The following is a 19,423-nucleotide window of genomic DNA, read 5'->3' as shown; positions in this document are numbered from 1 at the left end:
AGCTGTTGCCAGGCAGCAGGCTGGCTACAGACCAGAGACACATTTCCAGGACGCCAGCAAGCTCTCAGTGTTGATGATGTGGTGTCTTTGTAGCTGGGGCCAGGGAATTCCTGAATTTCCCCACACTGTAATAAAAACTTTAATTGCTCGTGTGCCCTAGTTGCTAGGAACAAAATACAGAAAAGGCCCTAGATCCTGTCTGGGATTTGGTTCTCAGTGAGGTACCTGATCCCCGCCCTTTTTTGGCCCCAACAATGAGGAGGAAGCATGCACTCTCGTGTTCCCTTCTTAAATGTAAGAGTTCAGGCAAGCCGGGTGTACAAGTGTATATCCTTCACAGTGTCCCAGCCTGGGCCCTGCCATCTGTCCCCAGTAGTTTCATGTGTTCATCTGACATAGCCTAAAGTTGTCTGAGAGAATCTGAACTGAGGGGTCATCCAAATGGGATTGGCTTGTGGCTTTATCTATGAGGGATCATTTTGATTAGCGATTAATGTGGGATGGCCCAGGGCCTACCCCACTGTGGACAGTGTCATCACTAGGCTATCTAAGAAAGGTTGCTGAGTATGGTTGGGGAACATGCCAGAGATCTAGCCAGTTGCTCTATGCTCTGCTCTAGTTCCTGACACACCTTCAATCTCTTCCCTTCCCAAGTTGTTTTGGGCCAGGGTATTTTATCACAGACAGAAAGAAAGACAAAACTAAATGTTCTCTTTAATGTTACTGTGGATTATGGGCCCAGACAACACGGTTATGGGCCTGCTCTCATAAAGCAATTGTTGTGGGTAGAATATACCTGGCAGAGTGGCACGTGCCTTTAATCCCAGTGCTCAGGAAGCAGAGACATGCTGACCTCTGAGTTCAAGGCCAGCCTGGTCTTCAAAGCAAATTCTGGGACAGCCAGAGCTACACAGAGAAACTCTTGTCTTGAAAAACAAATGAACCAACAAGGATATAGAGAACACAGCAGTGATATGGACATCCGGCATGGTCAAGATGGCTAACACTGGACTTGGGGTTGTGAGCCAGAAAAAAAAAAAAGCTGACAGTAACAAAGTAAATAGTAACACAATGTGTTATGTAACTATTCCTGGGAGAATGCTACTTTTGTGTAAATCTGTATGAACATGGCCTTGAAGTCAGAGACCTTCCTCACCTTCACCAGCTGGCCTGTTTGTGCCTGTCTGTGAGCCGTGTGCTTACCATGTATGGCCCGTGTGCTGGACTCCATGTCGGTATGTGCCAGGGTGTTTGCTGTTTGCTGTCTACCTGCCCAGCAGCCTGGGTGCTGGTGAACGAATGTGTCATAACCACCTATGGTTCCTCTCATTATCTTCTGCCTCCGTCTCCTGGGCTCACCTCCCATCCTGGTGATGGAGCTTAGGCTCCTGCACTCTCTCAGCCATGGGTAGGAACAACAGAATCTGAGTCCTCCTGTTCTGAGCTGGGGGTGCTGAACTGTAATCTCCTCAACGGGAACTGCTACTCACCCCAAGTGTGGACTAGGAGTTTATGAAAATCCAAATTTCCCCGCTCCGTCCTTCTTCCCTCCTTTCTCTTTTCTCCCTCCTTCTCTCCCTTCCTCCCTCCCCTTTTTCTCCTTCCTCTCTCTTTCTCCCCTTCCTTGCTCCCTTTCTCATCCTGCCTCCCTCCTTTTCCTCCTTCACTTTCCTCTCTCTCCTTTCCTTTCTCTTCCCCTTCTTCCCTCCCTTTCTCCTGTCCTCCCTCCTTTTCTCTCCTCCCTTCCTCCCATCCTTTCTTTTTCCTTTTCCACATTTTCTTCTTCTCCTCTGTCTTTTTCTCTCTTCAATTTCCTCTCTCTCTCTCTCTCTCTCTCTCTCTCTCTCTCTCTCTCTCTCTCTATCCCTCCCTTTCTTGGTTCCTTACATGACAGCACACCAATAAATGGGTGTGAATAAAGACAGACATTGGACCTGTGCGTTCCATCAAGAACCTGCAATTAGGATTTGTCCTCTGAGGTGTGGTAAAGAGCTAATTGGTTGATGGGTGCAGAATGCCAGGGCATTCTTGAATAAATCCCTATATGAGTTCAAAGTATTTGTAATTATTATGATTAGTACTATAATTTATGAGATTTAGCTGTAAATCTTATAATAAGATGAGGTCAGCACTTTTAAGAAGAAGAAGCAAGATGAGACCCTATATAAGGTGATGGGCACTCACCGTGTCTAGGAAGAGGAGCTGACTGAAGACAGGTGAGTGGGAACCGACCCTGGCCTTGTACCGAGCTTACTTGGGACAAAAATTCCATGATATGCCAACTGAATGATGATTAGCTGACCTTGGACTTATTTATTTATTTAGATCGAAAATTCCAGGATATGTTAATCAATTGATAATGCTTGCATCCTTGCTTCTGAGCAAATAATATTGAACCAAATGAAACTGAAGGATCTTGCAAGAAAAGAACCCCAACTTTTAGAAAAGTGAGATGGTAGAACGATTGTCCCTATTCATTTACAATCGTTATACAAACTTGGCTTTCTCTCGGTGCATGTGGAGGGCTTCTTTTGAATATGTGCACATGTACAAGACCATGACAGAAACATGTGCTCATTGACCACCAAGATCAATAGTGGGGCCAAAGAGAAAGATGAGGGAATTATGGGCCATGAATAGGGAGGGGCAGGTGTCCCTCACCTCAGAGTCTGGATGAGGTCTCTCACCAGCATAATCAGCAACTGCTTCTCTCCCTTCCCAGCTATGAAAACTGTGAGATCTTATGGAAATCTTACTAAAAACCTCAACTACTAGAAAGACATCCTAAATGTCTTGGGTAACTTTAGTGGCCCCTGACCTTACCACATCAGATTTAATTCCACCCAAGCTTTCTCCAGAGCTACTTCATAATCTCATTTATCAGAGGAAAGGAAAGGGGGGATTGTTAACTGCCTCTGAGATATGACTTGAGAGCGCTCCCAAAAGGGCGTATATAGCTAACCTTAAAATGCTTAATTGCAACTCACACTCAAGGAACCCATACTTGGATATGATTTAATTTTTGCTATACCTGGGGAAAGCAATATCCACACTTAGAAATGTCTTATTTTCTTCCCCAGTGCCTCTGCTTCCTAACCCTTATGCTTAGGGCCTATATTAAAATATTTCCCTTGAAATCAGCAACTCTGCTTCATATTTCTAGTCCTGAAATTCCTCTCTATGTCAAAGCCACAAATCCTGGCTTTGCCTGAGTTGGAGGGATCCCTGAAAGATTATAGGATTTCCTCAGGCTGCAGGCTGCTGAGAGCAAGGTTGAGCAGAACTGTGTGCCTCCTGTCCTCGCTCTGCTGGCAATAGATCAAAGAGAAGGTCTCTCTGGTTCTTTTAAGGCTGAAGGACTAAAGCATTGGTACCTTGCCAGGTGGCAAGCCTCTGTCCTTTCTCGCTTTCAATCTTGTGGATGAAACATTGACCAAGACAAGAAGTGTGTGTGGTGTATTGGGGCAGTGTGTGTGTGTGTGTGTGTGTGTGTGTGTGTGTGTGTGTGTGTGTGTAGAAAAGCCCTGCTTCTCTTGGAAGCTGTGAAAGAGCTAAGGCCAGTGTGCCTAACAGTTTAAGTCTTGGCTATTGGCGTTAAAAGACAGATGTATTTTAAGGTAATATGATGGAGGAAGCAGGGTCTTTTTATTTTATTAGATATTTGTTCAGAAGGAAATATTCCTGGGCTCACACAAGGGAGATAGTCTTCCCAGATTTCTCAGTGCTGGCAAAATGAGAAAGAGCAAGAATGGGGAAAACCAGACAGAAGACACCCCCTTCAGACAGTCTCCACAGTAAAGGAAGATGGAAATACACAGGCAGAAGTCCCTTTCAGACAGTCTCCACAGTAAAGAAAGCGACTATGCCTACACGGAGGGAAAAGACTTTCTCAGACCTCCTCTGTTTTCCTAGCTGGTATGGGCAGCTTATGGGCCAAAATCAACAAGTGCATGTGGTCACAGGTCATGGGAGAAATCAGTCATGAACAGGCACAGGTTAAATGATACATGGGCACACACCTGCCATCCCAGCAGTCACTCTCTCATGTGTGTGTGTGTGTGTGTGTGTGTGTGTGTGTGTGTGTGTGTGTGTAGTAAGAAGATCTCCAGTTCCAGGGGCAGCCTCGGTTACAAGGCAAGACCCAGTCTCACAAAATCAAACTGGTAATCTCTGTGCTTTCTAGACAGAAGCGGGAACACTGTAGATTTGAAGCTAGCCTGGGCTATGTAGCAAATACTACGCCAGACTATAAAAGCCAATCTCAAACCACAAGGGAGCAAAGATCTGGAATGTTGCTTTCTTGCACTGTGCTCTAAAAAGTAGATTTTATTTCTCTGGGCATGTGACCCTAGTGGCAGAAGCATTTTATGTTCATGACTGTCATCGGCACTGCCATTTTGATTTAAGCACCGTTGGTACAATGCCATCTGCAAGGCAGTGGACCGGGCCTTTACCATGTGTAAGAAGTGAGAAGAACAGAGTATCAGGAGGGAATGAGTGAGAGAGGATGCTGGCATGGCCCATCAGCCTACCCGGATGGAGGATGGAGAAGGGGGTTAGCCAGAAAGCAAGGGCAACAACCAGGCTTGCAGTGAGAGGCAATGGTTGATGAGCTACACAGCAGCGTTCTCAGTTCTTACAGGATCAAATAAGGGCCACAATGAGGCAGGGCCACGATGAAGCAGGGGTGGAGGGGGGCACAATGGAATGGGGCTGCGCTCATCTCTCAGACACCAGGGTGCTGATACATCACATTTCCAGGCTGGCTGGAGGCCTGCAAAGACATAGCTTGTTCTCTGGTGAGGGATTATAAATGCCAAAGACCTTCATTTCTACCTCCCACCTCCAATTATTAAAGGAAATGGTCTTTATCCATCACAAGTCTATACGATGCTTTGGGAATTACAGAATGCTGGGGGTGGGCAGGGAGAAGATGTCCTGTCAGAGGCCATGAAGAGCATGAAGTAGCCCTCAGGAATGCTCTGGTATTTTGTTCCTAAGGTGACCTGTTGCTGCAGCTTGACACTCCCTTGCTGCCTTTACGCTTTAGCTTTTCAGATCGGGAGAAGAGTGCCATGGTAGATACTGTGGTGGACATCAGGCACCATACTTACCTTGGCTGACATCTTTAAAATGGCTTCCAGTGTGGGGAGGGGGAGGGCTAACAAATGAGTCAGTCACGTGTGACTGACAGGCACTCCCGGAGATGCCTCAGCTTTTAAATATAGAGTACTTCTGACACCTGGGCAAACCGGGGCGGTGAAGTCTGAGTCAGTTTATGAATGGACTACCTTGTCTATCCGTACAAGAAAGCCCATTGTCATTTTTTGCTATGTCCTGACACAACTGAAAACAATTGCTCTTCATATCTGACCACAGAAGGCACCCAGAAGTGACTCTGTTGCTAAGTAACTGGTGTACTTACACAGACTCAGACAAGGGCTTATACAGCACAGATACTTAGCCCCATGCTTGGAAAATAAAGTAACTCTCATGTTGCCATGAGAGCTACATCTTTCCTCTGCAGTTTCCTATAGGAAGCCTCTTCCTTTCCTGGAGTATTGGGAAAACAAACAAACAAAACAAAGCAACAACAACAGCAACAACAACAACAACAACAACAACAAAATGCTCCAGGGTCAGCATTTGAATGTGAACAGTACTCTTTTTTCTAAAAAAAAAAAAAAAAAATAAGACTGTGACACACCTCTGAAAAGCTGACAGCCATCTTGGTTACCAATTTAACACACCTAGGAAGGGGCAGCCTCCGCTGAAGAAGATGTGGGAAGCTCAGTCCAGTGGATTAGCCTGTGGGCGTAGCTGGAGAAGCATTTCCTGATTAGTGGTTGATGTGGGAGGCCTGGCCCACTGTGGGCGGTGCCATTCCCTAGGCAGGTGGTCCTTGGCTGTGTGAGAAAGGTAGCTGAATGTGAGCTTCAGAACAATCCAGTGAGCAGTGTTCCAGCCTGGTTCTGCTTCAAGTTCCTGCCGTGCTGGATTTCTGCCCCATTCGGGTTCCAATTCCTTAATGATGGACTTTAATCTGTGAGATGAAAACACCTGTTCTTCTCCAAGTCGTTCTTGGTCTTGAGATTGAACACAGCCAACAGAAACAAAGTAGGAGAAAGGCGTGTATCTTTGAGGCCTTGAACGTCCTTTTTGTACCTTAGAGGCTCTTTTTCTGGCTCCTTTTGGAGATCACCTGTTTGCTCTTACATTCATTCTAGGGGGATCAGAAATGCTGATTACATGGTGTCCATTGAGGGAAGAAATGTGTGCAATTACAGCTAACATTACAAGTTCCTGGCCATCTCTGGTCACTGAATATGACATCTTCTACTGAGCCAAGGGCAATCAGACAGACCATCTCGATGCTATAGGAAAGATAAGCAGAAGGCATGGCTTGTTGTAGGGCCACATACTCCCTCGGTTTATAAACGGAAGTCAAGAATGCCTTTCCACCTGAGAACATCTCATCCTGGGTGTTTGGAAGAACCCGTGTATACAAATAAACTTAGAAGAGAGATTGGGGTGCAACCTAGTAGCAGTGTTTACCTAGTGTGTAGAAGGACCTAGATTCTGTCCCCACCATTAAATAAATAACTTGGAGAGAGGGAGGGAGAGGAGAGGGAAGAGGGAGGGACGGAGGGAGAGAGAGGTAGAGGGAGTGTGTGTGTGTGTGTGTGTGTGTGTGTGTGTGTGTGTGTGTGTGTGTGATAATGGCAGGTCCTGGGGCTCTGGGGAACACAGTTCAATGGGACCCAGGGTGTCTGGGATTCTTCAGAACAAGGAACACAGTAATAGGACAAGTCTTCCTCTTCCTTCTGCCACCCAAAATAAAGACTCGGGGTGCATTCCAAGGCACCGAGGAAGCTGTGTTCTTCTCTGCAACCTAAAGAGAAAAGTGCCCAATTCATGGAAACCATCAACAAAAAATTCTGCCTCTCATCCACGTTTGGTTAACGGGAATGGCTTTTGGGCACCCTGAGTCAGGTCATTGTGTTTCTTGGTGCCCAGAATCAAAGCATTTCAGCTTTGTTATTTTCTGCAATAGTCTTACTATGTAGCCCAGTCTAGTCTTGAACTCGCAGTCCTTCTCCTGCCTCGGAAATGATGGACTGGGTCCCCATATACAGGTTATCTTGGCTTTTAAAAACAATTAGCACCCAGCACCTCTGTCTTTCCCTTTTTTTCTCTCTCATTTTTATAAAACAGGGTCCCATTGTGTAGCCCATGCTGGCTCTGAATTCAAAATCCCTCTGCCCTGCTGCATGGATCCTAAGATTACAGATTCGCAGCATGCCTGTGAACTAACTAAAAGGCTAAACAGTGTACCTGTCTAAATTTCACTTCTTCATCACCATCCAAACCACTCACTCCCCACCCCCATAGAAACAGTGTGTTGTCATGACAGGGATGGGTGTTACATACCTTTAAGCTAATTTTAATTTTGAAAGCATTTCAGGTACCATAGAACCCGATACCCGGACATGTCTCCTCTGTGGCTGCTTCTGGGCCTCCTGGCTCTGACTGGTGAGTGTGTTTCATTTTTCCCAAATAACTTGGGAACAGATAGGAAAAAGCATAAAAAGGCAATGCTACACCTCCTGTTTGCATAGCTAAAGTGAACGCATTAATCTTCTCTTAAGATGTCTGATAAATCCCAACTACAGATAAGCAGTAGTTCCCTATGATCTCTGTGCATTTGCAGTCGCATGGCTTGACACTGGTCTTTAAACGTTCACCACTGATAACCGCTCATTTCTGCTCTAAAACTCTTACCACCATGGTGTCACTTTCCTCATTGCTGGGACAGAATACCCAACAAAAGCAATTTTAAAAAGGACAGGCTAAATTCAATCCTAGTTTGAGAATATAGGTCATTGTGGGAAGCCACGGGAAGGGGAGCGGCTTGAAGTGGCTGGCCATATAACATCCCTCATCAGAAACAGGAGGGAGAGGGACGCTGCTCATTTTCTCCTTTTGATTCAGCCAAGGACAGCGTCCATTCGATGCTAACACCCACATTCAGGGTAGGTCCTCCCAGGTCAATTTACCTGATCCAGATAATCCCTCACAGACATGTGAGGGATTTGCTTCCATGGTGACTGTAAATCCCCACCAACATGGCAATGAATATCATCAAACACCATAATACTGAACCCATTTAGAGACTGGATCTTCCCACAGAGAGATCGAGGTGTTTCCTAAATGGCTAACAAAATTCAAGAAGGATCCAGGCGTGACGGGGCTGACAGACACACAGTCACCAGCTTTGAATTTCAGCTTTGGCTCTAATGTTGGCTGTAGCTAGGGCAAACAGTGAAAATACTTTTATTTGACATTTGCTATTTACTGTATGTGTGCTAATTCATTCAGCCAATATTTTAAAGCTGCTACAAGGCAGCAACCCTCGGGAATACCGAGAACTGGGACAGTGATGTGGAGCAGTTAGGGAGAGGATGGTAAAGCCAAGGGCAATGGCACAATGTACTGCCACATTAGGGGCATTTGTCAGCAATCATGGAGTCAGAAGCGTACATTAAAAGGACATCTGCTCAATCTTTAATGACAGGACGACTCCCGGGCTTTGCTGCTCAGTACTCCTCTGTGATCCCAGTACTTGGATGGTTGGTGCAGGAAAACCAGGGGTTCAGGATAATCTTTGACAACACAGTTGACAACCTGGGCTGTATGAAGCCTTGTCTTAGGGTTTTACTGCTGTGAAGAGATACCATGACCAAGACAACTCTTGTGAAGGACAACATGTACTTGGGGCTGTCTTACAGATTCAGAGGTTCAGTCCATTATCATCAAGGTGGGAAGAATGTCAGCAGGCAGGCAGATGTGAGGCTGGAAGAGTTGACAGTCCCACCTCTTTTTCCAAAGGCAGCTAGAAGACTGACTTCCAGGAAGTTAGGATAAGGGTCTTAAAGTCTACACCAGAGTGACACATGTATTCCAACAAGGCCACTCCTCCTAATAGTGCCACACCCTGGGCCAGATAAATACAAACCATCACAAGCCTATTTCAAAAACATTAATTAATTAACCAATTAACCAATCAATCAAGTTATTAATTAAAGCGCTGCCTCCCCTTCAGTGATGAGTAGAATCACAGCAACAGAAATCTTGGGAGAGAGGTGCAGATTGAGGAGACCTCCTATAAAGACCTGACCCTAAAACTTGTTTGCACACCCTCTCTCTGCAACCTTTGGCCCCTGCACAGAATGTTCTAGGAGAAGCTGAAGTCAACCCAGTCCCTGTTGGTAGATCATGCCTGTGCTTGGGGTCTGAATGGAGACCCCGAGAAGAACCTGGCTTTAAAATGTGTGTTTCTTCAGAGCAAACATGAATACCAGACCAATGAGTGACGAGGTCTGCAGAGAAGACCTGAGTTTTGCAGAGAAGGAACTGCTCCAGGGGTTCCTTGTGTCTGTGGGAAAGAGGTGAAAACTTAAAGCAGCACTGTGATACTTTGCTGGTGTACTGGAGGTTTAATTTCAAAGGTGATTCAAGTGTGGAACAGGACTCCGGCTCTCCCCGAGGTTACTGATGTGATTCATTCACAGCATTCTAACCCAGTCCCTCAGGTGAACTTCTCTCAATCCGCAGGCTCCTCTGAAAGCAGCAATTGGGGGTGCTATGGAAACATTCGCACCCTGGACACCCCAGGAGCATCCTGCAGGATTGGAAGACGCTATGGCCTGAGTTACTGTGGTAATTATCAAGCTCTGGGTCTGCTCTTTTCTCCTCACAGTGCTACACCATGGAGTGGGGGGAAAGAGCACTCGACACGAACTCTAAACCCCTGTGTGAGCTCTGGCTCTACTTAGACAGTCATATAGTTCTCAAGGCTCTCCTGAAGCTGGGAAAGCCATCTTCACAGAGATTGTTACAAACTCTATATCATGGGCTGAGAGATTCTTCTTAAATTGTAGAGGAAACTAACATGGAGGTGAACCCATGTAAAGCAGCATCACTTTTCATTCTTATTGACCATTTCAGCTATTGTATGGTTTTCTGGCATCATAAAGATGATGGTTGAAAGATGGGCAATTGTGAGCCAAATTGTTCAGGGAAACATTCTCCTTTACTAGGTGACCTGTTGTGCCAGCTCCACGTATTTTATTGGGAAACCTTCTCTGAGGTTCTCAGGATTGGACCAGTGATGCTTGTGCCTGCAGAGTTGTCACAGAAGGGATCAGAACCTAGATCGTGGCCGTCAGGGACCACAGAGATCTCTAACATGAGGAGATGCATGGGGTGATGACTCCGGTTCACAGAAAAGTCTTAATCTGAGAAGGGATGAAGGTTGGGGTTTTCAGTCACACATCTAAGACTAAGCCTGAATCACCATCATCCACGTCCTTCTTTCTGTGTTTGCTGCAGGAGTCCGTGCCTCTGAACGGCTGGCTGAAGTAGACAGGCCATATCTTCTGAGATACCAACCCACCATGAGACTTGTTGGGCAGAAATACTGTATGGATCCTGCAGTGATCGCTGGTGTCCTGTCAAGGGAGTCTCCTGGTGGCAATTTTGTATTGGACATGGGCAACATGGGCAGTGGACTCGGGATGGTGAAGGTAATTCTCCACCTGTCAAGGTGACTGGAGGCTGGGGAAATGGCTGGGCTGGTAAAGTTCTACCTGGGAAAGCATAAGAACCTAACATCCATGGAACACCGCCCGAGATCTGCAACACCCATGCAAAAAAATCCAGTCACAGGGATGTGTCTGTAACTCCAGTGCCGGGAAGGTGGAGGCAGATGGATTCTGAGAGCTCACTGGCAAGTCAGCTGACTTAATGAACTCCGTGTTCAATAAGAGATTGGAGGGTATACTCATGGTGATCTCTGGCCTCCACAGGCATGCTCATACATGAGTACATCCCTCGATATGCACTCCACATGAACATGTACAAACACACACATACACACACACACACACACACACACACACACACACACACACACACTGAGAGAGAGAGAGACAGAGAGTCAGAAACAGAGGGAGAGTGCATGGCCTTTCTGCTTTGTGACACAGCTCCAAGGGAACACAACTATGGTGTCACTGCAGGTGGCCCAGTGACACACTGACACTGATCCTGTCCAGAGAGCCACAACAATTCTGCTATCACTTCCAGTGCGTCAGGAGCCACATTTTCTCTTCAGAATGAATACTACTTTATTGTGGGACACACCCCCCGGTACACTCTTATGGGTTCACAGTGAGGCACTAGCTCAGGAGAATGATCACAGATTGCATTTTGCTCTGTAGTTTGTCTGTGACCTTGAATGGGTCCCTTCACTGGGTCTCGTGCCCTACTTGTTGCTTTTTTTTTTTTTTCCGGAGCTGGGGACTGAACCCAGGGCCTCGCGCTTCCTAGGCAAGCGCTCTACCACTGAGCTAAATCCCCAACCCCTCGTGCCCTACTTGTAAATTTCTACTTTGTTTTTGGTAGTTCTGGGAGTTACATGTTGTGTACGCTAAGCAAGTGTCCCACTATTGGTCACCCCGTTCAGTGCCATTCCAAAAGGATTATTATAAAGAGTCAATGAAATGACAAACATTTAGCTATGGCTGGTAGCCTCTTGGAAAAATGAACTTCTCTCTCTCTCTCTCTCTCTCTCTCTCTCTCTCTCTCTCTCTCTCTCTCTCTCTCTCCCCTTCTGAGGTTGAGCTTTACCTTTGCCACAATTTCACCCATGTCTTCCGGGGGCAGAGCCACTGTCGGGACAAGGGTAGGGATGAGGATGGAGTTCCCAGTTGCCTCTCAGAGAGTTGCCAGATGCCTTTTTCCAGCTTTCGGGAAAACATAGTCCTTAATGATTTTTGAATTGGCTTCCCTTGGTGACCTGTAATAAACTCCAGTTGAAAGCTACCTTCTGGTACCTTACCCTTTAGATCTGTGAACACATTTGACCATCTGATGGGATGGAGACATTGAGTCACCAATGAGGAAGTGGGGCTCACGGAGGAGTAACGATTGTCAAGTTACACAGGCAAAGAGAGAACGTGGACTAGGGTTGCCCCAGTGCTGTTAGGACTGCTGGCATTTACCTCCCTGGGTTTTTTGTTTTTGTTTTGTTTGTCTGTTTGTTTTGTTTTGTTTTTTCTTTTGTGAAACCTATTCCCCATGGGAAGGATCGGTTCATCTCCTTTGAGATGCACTAAGAATCCCCTAAATTCAGCCATTTCTCCGCAGTCCGATGAGGTCTCTGTGAAAGTGGTGACCCAAGAAGGGCTGGAGTCCCCTGCGGACATTCTGATCACCTGCAGGCAGGGTCCTTCTCCCCTCATTTGGGGTTGTGTTTGCAGCACTGGATTCTATGTGCATCAGCCATCTTGGCCTCTGACTGACCTCTGTTACACGGGAGCATCAGAGAGATTGCCTGCTTGCCCTCCGTAGCCTAAACCCTACAGTTTGTTCTGGTGTAAAATGAGATCTAGCCTCTTAACAGGTTTCACTTAAAATACAATTCTGGATCACACAGAACTGGCCATTACAGGTGTAATATTGGGCCTCAGGTTTTCTGGAAAAGCTTTCGTGTACAACAGAAAGTCTAGCCTTACAAGCCTGCGTCTCCACATCTCCCCAGCGCCCTGGCCCCCTATTCTGCCCTTTGCAGCTACAAATCTGATATTTTGTACTCCTCGTGTAAATGGGATCATGTGGGATTTGCTTTGGTCTGTTGGCTTGTTTTGTCTTGTGACTGGCTTACTTTACCTAGTATAATAGCCACGAGTGTCATCTCCATCCTCTGCACTTCACAATACAATTGTCTTCCTTTTTGAGGCTGAATAGAATAATGGTGTGGGCATGCCTCGTTTTCTCTGTCCGTCTGTCAAGGACATTGAAGTTCTCTCTCTCTCTCTCTCTCTCTGTGTGTGTGTGTGTGTGTGTCTTTCTGTCTCTCTGTGTCTCACTCTGTGTCTCTCTGTCTCTGTCTCTGTCTGTCTTTCTCTCTGTCTCTCTCTGTTTCTCTCTCTCTCTCTCTCTCTCTCTCTCTCTCTCTCTCTCTCTCTCTCTCTCTCCCTGCCCCCTCCACCCCAACAGGCTGAGACAATTCATTTGGACGAACACCCAGACCTGGCATTGCTAGACTGTACAGCATTTCTAATTTTAATTTATGGAAAAGGGGACCCGAACACTGCTCTCCACAGTGGTCACACCATTTTGCATTCCCATCAACAGTGCCCAGGATTCTAACTTTTCCAGGTCCTGGGCAACACTTGCCTTAGTGTTTTGCACAGCAATACAATAGGTGTAAGTAGCTCCCGCACCTAGTCTCCAGGGATGGAGAAAGGAGAACAGAAGGGGGACAGAAGAGAATCCCATGTCACTGCCCACCTGGCTTACCCTCTGCCTCTTTCCCACTAGGAGTCAAAATTCTACCCTCCCACAGCTTGGAAGAGTGAGACCTGGGTTTCCCAGAAAACTCAGACTCTGACATCCAGCATCAAAGAGATCAAGACTAGGTTTCCAACCTGGACCACGGACCAGCACCTGAGAGGTATGTGTTACACTGCCGGCCGGTGGCTTCATAGTCCGGACGGAAGAGATAAGTGTGATGCTAGGTTCTCCAGGCTCACGGGGAGTTGAGAGAGGGACTTTGAGCTTTCTACTGAGTGTCCTGAAGCTGTGTGAGGATTAACCTGTTACATGAATTTCAGGCGGACTCTGTGCCTACAGTAAAGGTCCCAACTTTGTCCGAAGCAACCAAGACCTGAACTGTGACTTCTGCAACGATGTCCTCGCGAGAGCCAAATACTTCAAGAACCATGGATTCTAGCACATTGGGAAAAACTCAAGTTCATTGTTGGACTCGAGGCTTCTTCTGTCCCACTGATGTCTAGCTGGTGAAGCCTGCAGTCGCACATCTGAGTTGAATCTGAAGGCTGTCAAAATATCATGAATTACATTAAAGAAAACATTATCACCGGTGTTATAGAATCTTTTTAAGACGTTTCCCCAGGTGTTAGCTCTAGTATGGATTTCTATGTGTGGAGGAATCCAGTGGCCCAGTTCAGCAAATAAAAGCTTAGGAAATGCAAGTTCCAGGTCAATTCCGCTTAAGTATTGAGTTTGGGGCAGTGTCGGGGAAGCAAACCCAGGGCACCTGCTCTACCACTGAGCTCTCTCTACTCAGCCACAAAGACAAATAATATATTTTTTAATTTTTAAAGATTTTCATTAATTTTTACTTTATGAATGTGTGGTTTTTTCGCATTCACAGATGTCACGAACTACGCACATGCGACACCAGTGGAGGGCAGAAATCTTCTTATTGAGCAAGAGCTCAGTCTCCACTAGCACTCCGAGTAAAAGACAAAATTGCTGTAACAACAGCAGCACCTAACCAAACAAGATGCAGAACCCCGGTTAGCCCGCTAATACATCACTAATAGCTGTTAGAACACAGATGGCAAAATAATGCAGCGTGTGCTATGAGGTCAAAATTTACCTCTCATCCCAGCATTCAGGAGAGTGAGGCAAGAGAGCCAAGAGTTCAAAGCCAGCCTTAGCTATCTAGCAAGCTCAAATCTAACCTCTGTCTCAAAAAAATTATCTTAATTTATAATAAATATAGGAATAGTAAATTAGTGAGATAAGGGAAGCAGGCAGGAATGGAATGAGATTACAAGAAAGGAGAGAGTGATTAAGAGAAATTGAAGAAGAGGAGAAGAATGTTATGGTGGGAAAAGAAAAGAACAAAATAGTATAAAATTATAATAAGTCATAAGATAAAAGCAAGAAGAGATTTCCCAATAAGGAGGACATGCCAGAACCAAAATTGGGTAAATTTTAAAGAGAAACAAAAGGGCTGGAGAGATGATTTAGTAGTTAAGAATGCTTGCTGCTCTTGCAAAGAGCTGGAGTTTGTATTCCAACGCCCACACTGAGTGGCCCATAGAACTCCAGCTCCAAGAGATCTGATACGCTTTTCCCACTTCTGTGGACACCTTTGTATGGACACACACACACACACGCACACACAACTATTCTAAAGGGATAAAAATAAAGGCAGAAAGTAACTTATTAAAAAAAAACGGTCAGTGTTTGGTTGGGGATTTAGCTCAGTGGTAGAGCGCTTGCCTAGGAAGCGTAAGGCCCTGGGTTCGGTCCCCAGCTCCGAAAAAAAGAACCAAAAAAAAAAAAAAAACGGTAAGTTAACGTAGCGTTAAATAATAAAAAATGATTTTCCATCCCACACTAGCACTGGCTACTCCCTGGCCCTAGCGGTCTCTCTGCCTCCATGGCTAGCCCCATGCAGAGACTATCAAGCTCACAGCTCTTTTGCTAGGGACTCTGCTCACATTCCCAGCATCCGCCCCCTGTGGTTATTGTCACAATTCCCAGTATCCTGGTGAAATCAAAACCTTAGAGGCTTGTGATTTATTAATCAGATTTCTATCACTAAATTCTTACCCCACAAAATGTCCCACACGATGAACTCAGAGCCAATTGATATTGATATAAACTGCCCACCTAGATAAGACAAATGGTCCTGTAATTGTCCATCCCTTGTAAGATATTCATAGCTACCTGTTTTTAAAGCTATAGTTGCCTACATTTAAAGCCACACAGATCTGGGTCACCCTTCTCTTCCTCCATTTTCCTTCCTTTTCCCTTCTCTCCTCTCTCTCCTGCCTCTCAAAAATTCTACGCCCGCCCTCCTTTTCTACTGTCCAATCAGGCTCTAGCCTGGTCTTTCACCTGCCCTCACCTGCTTACAGATAGCAATCTACAAGTTAAAGTCAAAATATTCCTTAAAGTAGAAAGAAGGGGGCTTGGGGTGGGGAGCAGTGCAAGGAAAAGCAAGGGAAAGGAAAGAAAAAGGAAAAGAAAGAAAACAAATAATTCTCAGTAAGGAAATAGATGTGTGCACAAATTAATTAAATATAGAAAGAGGAACGAAAAAACAGAGAAACATGAAACTTTAAAAAATACAACGAAATGGAAATATCACTAAAAAGAACTGTAAGAAGAAAATCCACACAAGGGGGCAAAGCAGAGAGAAAGATGACAGCCTGTTAAACTAGCTTCTTCCTTCCAGATTCTTGTAAACCGGAGAGGGGCCGAGCATAGGCAGCGGTGAACAGTGACCATGTGTGCGCTGGTCTTCCCTGTGATTTGTGCCGGTACTGGGACTGTTTTGGATCTCTGATTTCTTCAGGACTCTTAACTTTATTTGCTTTTCTTTGTGTATAGGGCCCTCTGCTGGGTACTCTCAGTTTTGCAGCGATGCCAACACCAAGAGTGACTCACCTGTTGGAGGGGAGGGACTAAGGCTGAGTGACTGCCAAGACAGACTGACCTACTGACCTCAACCTCTGGGCTAGTCAGATTCCAGACTGCAGAGGGGGTGTCTGTCATTCCTCATACACAGGATGGCCTGGACCGAGCTCCTGCCACCTGTGTTTGCCAGCTCATTGGCATGGGCCCTCCTGCTCTTCACAGCTTCCAAGGACTCTCCCACCCTGCAGTAGTGTTGGGCTGAATTTAGACCCCCTGACTTGTGGTAATTCCCTTTCTCAGGTCCCCAGAGTGGCTGGAGTCCCTGTTCTAGATACTTCTAACCCACAAGCCTGTAGGCTGAGGTAACTCTTCTTCACTGTGGACCTGTCCTGCCAGACAAGTCATTTCCTTAGGAGATGCACAGCAGGATTTGAGGCCTGAGGCTGCTGTGGGTTTGTCCTGTGTGCTGGACTGCTGGTCTCTTCTCTGGGGTTGTCTGGAGTACACTTTGGATGAAAGTTCTTCTTCCCGTTCTCCTGGGGAGCATCTTGTCTGGAGTGCCTTGCTTTTGTGACTCTCCAAAGCGTTTCTGTTCTTTCTGTCTTTTTGTTTTGTTCTTGTTTTTCAAGACAGAGTTTCTCTGTGTAGTCTAGGCTGTCCTGGAACTCGCTCTGTAGACCAGGATTCACAGAGATCCACTTCCCTCTGCCTCTCGAGTGCTGGGCTTAAAGGTGAGTTCAAATCCCAGCGACCACATGGTGGCTCACAACCATCTGTAGTGAGATCTGATGCCTTCTTCTGGTGTGTCTGAAGACAATGACAGTGTATATATATATTGAATGAATGAATAAATCAATCTATCTTTTTTAAGGCGTCTGCTGCCACACTACTATTGCCTGTGCTGCTGCTGCCACACACACCCACCCCCGTCCCCCAGTCACCTCCACTTCCACCTCCGCAGCAGCAGCAACCACCACCACCTGGCATCTATCATTCCAAGGTCTCTTTTTCTCTATGTACATGTGTGTGAGCATCTATCATTCCAAGGTCTCTTTTTCTCTATGTACATGTGTGTGAGCATCTATCATTCCAAGGTCTCTTTTTCTCTATGTACATGTGTGTGAGCATCTATCATTCCAAGGTCTCTTTTTCTCTATGTACACGTGTGTGAGCATTTGTATGAGTGCAAGTCCCATGTGTGCAGAGGCCAGAAAAAGAGTTGGATCCCCTGGAGTTAGAGTTTCAAGTGGCTATGAGCTGTGTGACATTGGTGCTAGGACAGAACCAGGGTACTCTGGTCAAGCAAGCACTCTTAGCCACTGACCCATCTCTCCAACGAATCCTTCCTTCCCTCCCTCCTTCCTTCCCTCCTTCCTTCTCTCCCTCCCTCCTTCCTTCCCTCCTTCCTTCCCTCCCTCCCTCCTTCCTTCCCTCCTTCCTTCCCTCCCTCCTTCCTTCCCTCCTTCCTTCCTTCCCTCCCTCCTTCCTTCCCTCCTTCCTTCCTTCCCTCCCTCCTTCCCTCCCTCCTTCCTTCCCTCCCTCCTTCCTTCCCTCCTTCCTTCCTTCCCTCCTTCCTTTCCTCCCTCCTTCCTTCCCTCCTTCCTTCCTTGCCTCCCTCCCTCCTTCCCTCCTTCCTTCCTTCCCTCCTTCCTTTCCTCCCTCCTTCCTTCCCTCCTTCCTTCCCTCCTTCCTTCCTTGCCTCCCTCCCTCCTTCCCTCCCTCCCTCCTTCCCTTCCTCCCCCCTTCCCTCCCTCCTTCCTTCCCTCCCTCCTTCCTTCCCTCCCTCCTTCCTTCCTTCCCTCCTTCCTTCCTTCCCTCCCTCCTTCCCTCCCTCCCTCCTTCCTTCCCTCCTTCCTTCCTTCCCTCCCTCCCTCCTTCCTTCCCTCCTTCCCTCCCTCCCTCCTTCCCTCCCTCCCTCCTTCCCTCCTTCCTTCCCTCCCTCCTTCCCTCCCTCCCTCCCTCCTTCCCTCCCTCCTTCCTTCCCTCCTTCCTTCCTTCCCTCCTTCCCTCCCTCCTTCCTTCCCTCCCTCCTTCCTTCCCTCCCTCCCTCCTTCCCTCCCTCCTTCCCTCCTTCCTTCCCTCCTTCCCTCCCTCCTTCCCTCCTTCCTTCCTTCCCTCCCTCCTTCCTTCCCTCCTTCCCTCCCTCCTTCCCTCCCTCCTTCCCTCCCTCCCTCCTTCCTTCCCTCCTTCCTTTCTTTTTGCTATAGAGTCTTTTCTTTTTTTCTTATCTTGACACTCACCAGGTCACATGTCTCACAATAATTTCTGTTATCCAAACGATACCTTCCTGTAACTCCAGCTCCAGGGGATCCAGCGCTCCCTCTGGTCTCCATGAGCGTCAGGCATGCAGGAGACGAACAGACTTACATACAGCTAAAAGACCTACACATTAAAAGGTAACAATAAAATAATTATTAATTTAAAAAAAAGTAGCCAGGTGTGGTGTCACATGCCCTTTAGCCCAGCACTCAGGAAGCAGAAGCAGGCAGAGCTCTGTGAGTTCAAGGCTACCCTGGTTTACAGAGTGAGCTCCAGGATACCTAAGACTGTTACGCAGAGAAAACCTGTCTGTACATAAACAAGAAGGAGGAGGAGGAGGAGGAAGAGGAGGAGGAGGAGGAGGAGGAGAAGGAGAAGAAGAAGGAGGAGGAGGAGGAGGAGGAGGAGGAGGAGAAGAAGAAGAAGAAGAAGAAGAAGAAGAAGAAGAAGAAGAAGAAGAAGAAGAAGAAGAAGAAGAAGAAGAAGAAGAAGAAAGGAAATCAAACTGAGCCAGGTGTGGAGAGCAAGCCAGTAAGGTTCCTTAGCCCTGCTTGAGTTTCTACTTCCCTTGGTGATGACTGTGGCCTGGAAATGTAAGCCAAATAAACCCTTCCCTTCATAGTTGCTTTCGATTAGTGTTGTGGCATTGTGGTGGCACATGCCTTTAATCCCAGTGCAGAAGGCAGACACAAGTGGATCTCTGTGAGTTCTAAGGCAGCCTGATCTACATAGTTCCAGGCTAGCCAGGGCCACAAAAGAAGTGAGAACCTGTTGGGGGGTGGGGGGAGGAGGAGGAGGAGGAGGAGGAGGAGGAGGAGGAGGAGGAGGAGGAGGAGAAGAAGAAGAAGAAGAAGAAGAAGAAGAAGAAGAAGAAGAAGAAGAAGAAGAAGAAGAAGAAGAAGAAGAAGAAGAAGAAGAGGAG

At 46.7% G+C, this 19,423-nt stretch overlaps 1 protein-coding gene across 2 annotated transcripts; it reads left to right on the top strand.

Moving 5' to 3' along the window:
* Positions 1 to 2,191: 2,191 nt before the first annotated feature.
* Lyg1 (lysozyme G1) lies at positions 2,192 to 13,947 on the top strand. 2 transcript variants are annotated; one of them, NM_001098838.1, is given in 6 exon segments: positions 2,192 to 2,216; positions 7,458 to 7,533; positions 9,616 to 9,720; positions 10,393 to 10,586; positions 13,384 to 13,516; positions 13,677 to 13,941. In NM_001098838.1, coding segments are annotated over 5 exon segments (594 nt in total). In that variant the 5' UTR covers positions 2,192 to 2,216; positions 7,458 to 7,490; the 3' UTR covers positions 13,796 to 13,941.
* The last annotated feature ends 5,476 nt before the right edge of the window (positions 13,948 to 19,423 follow it).

Source organism: Rattus norvegicus, chromosome 9, assembly GCF_021556685.1.
Source record: "Rattus norvegicus strain SHRSP/BbbUtx chromosome 9, alternate assembly SHRSP_T2T, whole genome shotgun sequence".
NCBI classification, from domain to species: domain Eukaryota; kingdom Metazoa; phylum Chordata; class Mammalia; order Rodentia; family Muridae; genus Rattus; species Rattus norvegicus.
Note: the sequence above shows the minus strand (reverse complement) of the source record. Positions and strands in the feature narration are given on the sequence as shown.